General features: G+C 36.5%; 1 protein-coding gene across 2 annotated transcripts in view; it reads right to left on the bottom strand.

Annotated features, from left to right (window-relative positions):
* Nucleotides 1–2,607, bottom strand: part of LOC107731222 (HAUS augmin-like complex subunit 5) — an 8,287-nt gene that overhangs the window by 1,549 nt on the left and 4,131 nt on the right. The window contains exons 13-16 of one of the 2 annotated variants that reach the window (XM_016542244.1): nt 1,770–1,932; nt 1,612–1,692; nt 1,286–1,431; nt 946–1,045 (exon numbers count right to left, since the gene is read on the bottom strand). In XM_016542244.1, the coding sequence (XP_016397730.1) occupies nt 946–1,045; nt 1,286–1,431; nt 1,612–1,692; nt 1,770–1,932 (490 nt within the window). The remainder of the gene's footprint in view (nt 1–945; nt 1,046–1,285; nt 1,432–1,611; nt 1,693–1,769; nt 1,933–2,607) is intronic. The other variant, XM_016542245.1, reaches the window with a different exon arrangement.

Raw genomic sequence — 2,607 nt, 5'->3', positions numbered from 1 at the left:
GTTTTAAGTCAGTTATTTCTATCTTTTGCTGTAGTGTGTCAGTAGGAAATATCAGTTTACATTTCAAAACGTTCATTTTGCCATTAATTGTAATAATCCAGTGAGATTTTGACAACAGCCAGTGCTCCACACAGAGATCTGATCTGATCATCATCCAGTCTGTCTGGAATGACATGAAGAAACAGAACAAACTGCGACAGACTCAATCCAGAAGAACTGTGGCAACGTCTCCAAGATGCTTCAAGAAACCTACCTGCAAAGCTACAGTACTGTTAAAAGTTTTAGGCATTTGTGTAAAAATGTTGTAAAATGAGGATGCTGTCAAAAAATAAGTCATAAATCTTCTTTATTAATTAACTTCTATTAACTAAATTAAATCAACATTTGGTGTGATCATCCTTTGTGTTTAAAGCAGCTTTTGCCCTATAGGTGCACTTGAGCATAGTTTCTCAGGGAGCTTTGCAGGTAGGTCTCTTGAAGCATCTTGGAGACATTGCCACAGTTCTTCTGGATTTAGTCTGCCTCAGTTTGATCTGTTTCTTCATGTCACTCCAGACAGACTGGATGATGATCAGATCAGATCTCTGTGTGGAGCACTGGCTGTTGTCAGACAAAAATCTCACTGGATTATTACAATTAATGGCAAAATTAATGTTTGGAAATGTAAACTGATACTTCCTACAGACACACCACAGCAAAAGATAGAAATAACTGACTTAAAACCATGTTTTAGCCGGTGCACGAAAATACTAGTGTTCTAATCATTTTGCCCACCACTATATTTAATCTACATATGATATGAACAATCATTAGAAAATTGACACTTTCTGCATGTTAAAACAATGGACTTACTAACGGGTGCTTGATGAGCTATTAACTGAAATGGCTCTCAGAAAGATGAGGAATAAGTGAAGAGTATTAACAGACTGTAAGTGAGCATCTCACCATATACATGGGAAATGAAAGACTTTGACAGAGTTTGTGGAAAGCTGGGGACTGTATCCGGTGGATGGAAAGCTGAGCTGCTGGTGATTTCTGCCCTCTGCTGATTAAAAACAAAAGACTAGGTCACAGCACAGACATTAAGCTTCAGAGAATTATTCATTTAGTTTATTTTTCCCAATGATACGGTGATAATGTATTATTAATGTGCAAATTTTAACTAAGAAAACTTTCAAGAACTTGAGCCTCTGACTTCGTGTTGCAAAACAACTCAAAATGCTAGCCATGATATCTTGTACAAAGGCACTAGAGGGAAAAAAAGGATTTCGGTAGATTTGCTGACCCCTTCATGGCCCTACGATTGAGTGCAGCCAGTGCTACACAGCTGAAATGCTTGGCCCCTTGCGATACAGAGTTGCGCAGTTCACTGCTGGCTTTAATCACACTGCCAAATTGAGGATTGAGCTTTTCTTGAACAAACTGCCCAACCTGGAAAAAAAAATAAACAGGGTTTGTTGTATATATATATATATACATACACACAAATTACCATTCAAAAATTTGTTAGATTTAAAATAAATTTCTTCAGCACTAAATCAGCATATTAGAATGATTTCTAAAGGATCATGTGACACTGAAGACTAAAGAACGTATTACATGAGAGGATACCTCTGCATGGACACAGGTTAACTCTGTCTTCACAGTGGAGTTTCCTTTGATCAGGCGCCGTATCTGCTCTTGTCTTCTGTCCTACAAAGAAAAAAAACATACTTAACTCCAGACTATGAATTTGCAGTCTTTTGTTAGGAATAAATACAATTACGCACCACAAGCTGTCTGAAGTCCATGACACTTTGCCACTGTGTCTGCAGGGTTCTGATGGCATCCTGCCCCTCTCTGGCCTGCAGCTGTAGCTGAGCATACTGCTCTCTGATGCGGTCTCTGACTGCTGCCTGCTTTACTCCCTCCATCTCCAACTCAAACACACACCTGCTCACAAACAAAACAAAACTCATTTGTATTACAACAAACATGTTTTGTTTTTTTTAAATACCTCCCATTATACACAATATTATTTTTTACTATTTTATATGAGAAAAGCACAATAATTCCCACAGTTGAAACAGTATAATCCTCCTGTTTGGAAATAATATTGGGTTTTTGATTGTTTTTCCTCCCATTTGAAACATTTTCATTAGCTTTTAGACTTTTGGATAAACTAGTCTTTAAGGGTCAAGATATATATATATATATATATATATATAAATAATATTACATATATAATAATATAATATATACACACACTGCATTTATCTAATCAGAAGATGCAATAAAAACAGTAATATTACATACAATTTATTATACAAGTACTACAGCTTAAAATGACTGTTTTCTATTTTAATAGAATTCCTGAAAGCCAATAACACTTATTAAAGGGGTCATATGACGCGATTTCAATTTTTCCTTTCTCTTTGGAGTGTTACAAGCTCTTGGTGCATAAAGAAGATCTGTAAAGTTGCAAAGACTAAAGTCTAAAATCCAAAGAGATATTCCAAAGAGATATTAAGAGTCAGCCACGCCTACCTAAAACGGCTCGTTCTAACACGCCCCCACATACCTACGTCACGATCTGGGAAAATTTGCATAACGCCGCCCAAATGTTAA

The sequence above is a fragment of the Sinocyclocheilus rhinocerous genome, unplaced genomic scaffold, assembly GCF_001515625.1.
Source record: "Sinocyclocheilus rhinocerous isolate Xijiao unplaced genomic scaffold, SAMN03320098_v1.1 scaffold1600, whole genome shotgun sequence".
Classification (NCBI taxonomy): domain Eukaryota; kingdom Metazoa; phylum Chordata; class Actinopteri; order Cypriniformes; family Cyprinidae; genus Sinocyclocheilus; species Sinocyclocheilus rhinocerous.
Note: the sequence above shows the minus strand (reverse complement) of the source record. Positions and strands in the feature narration are given on the sequence as shown.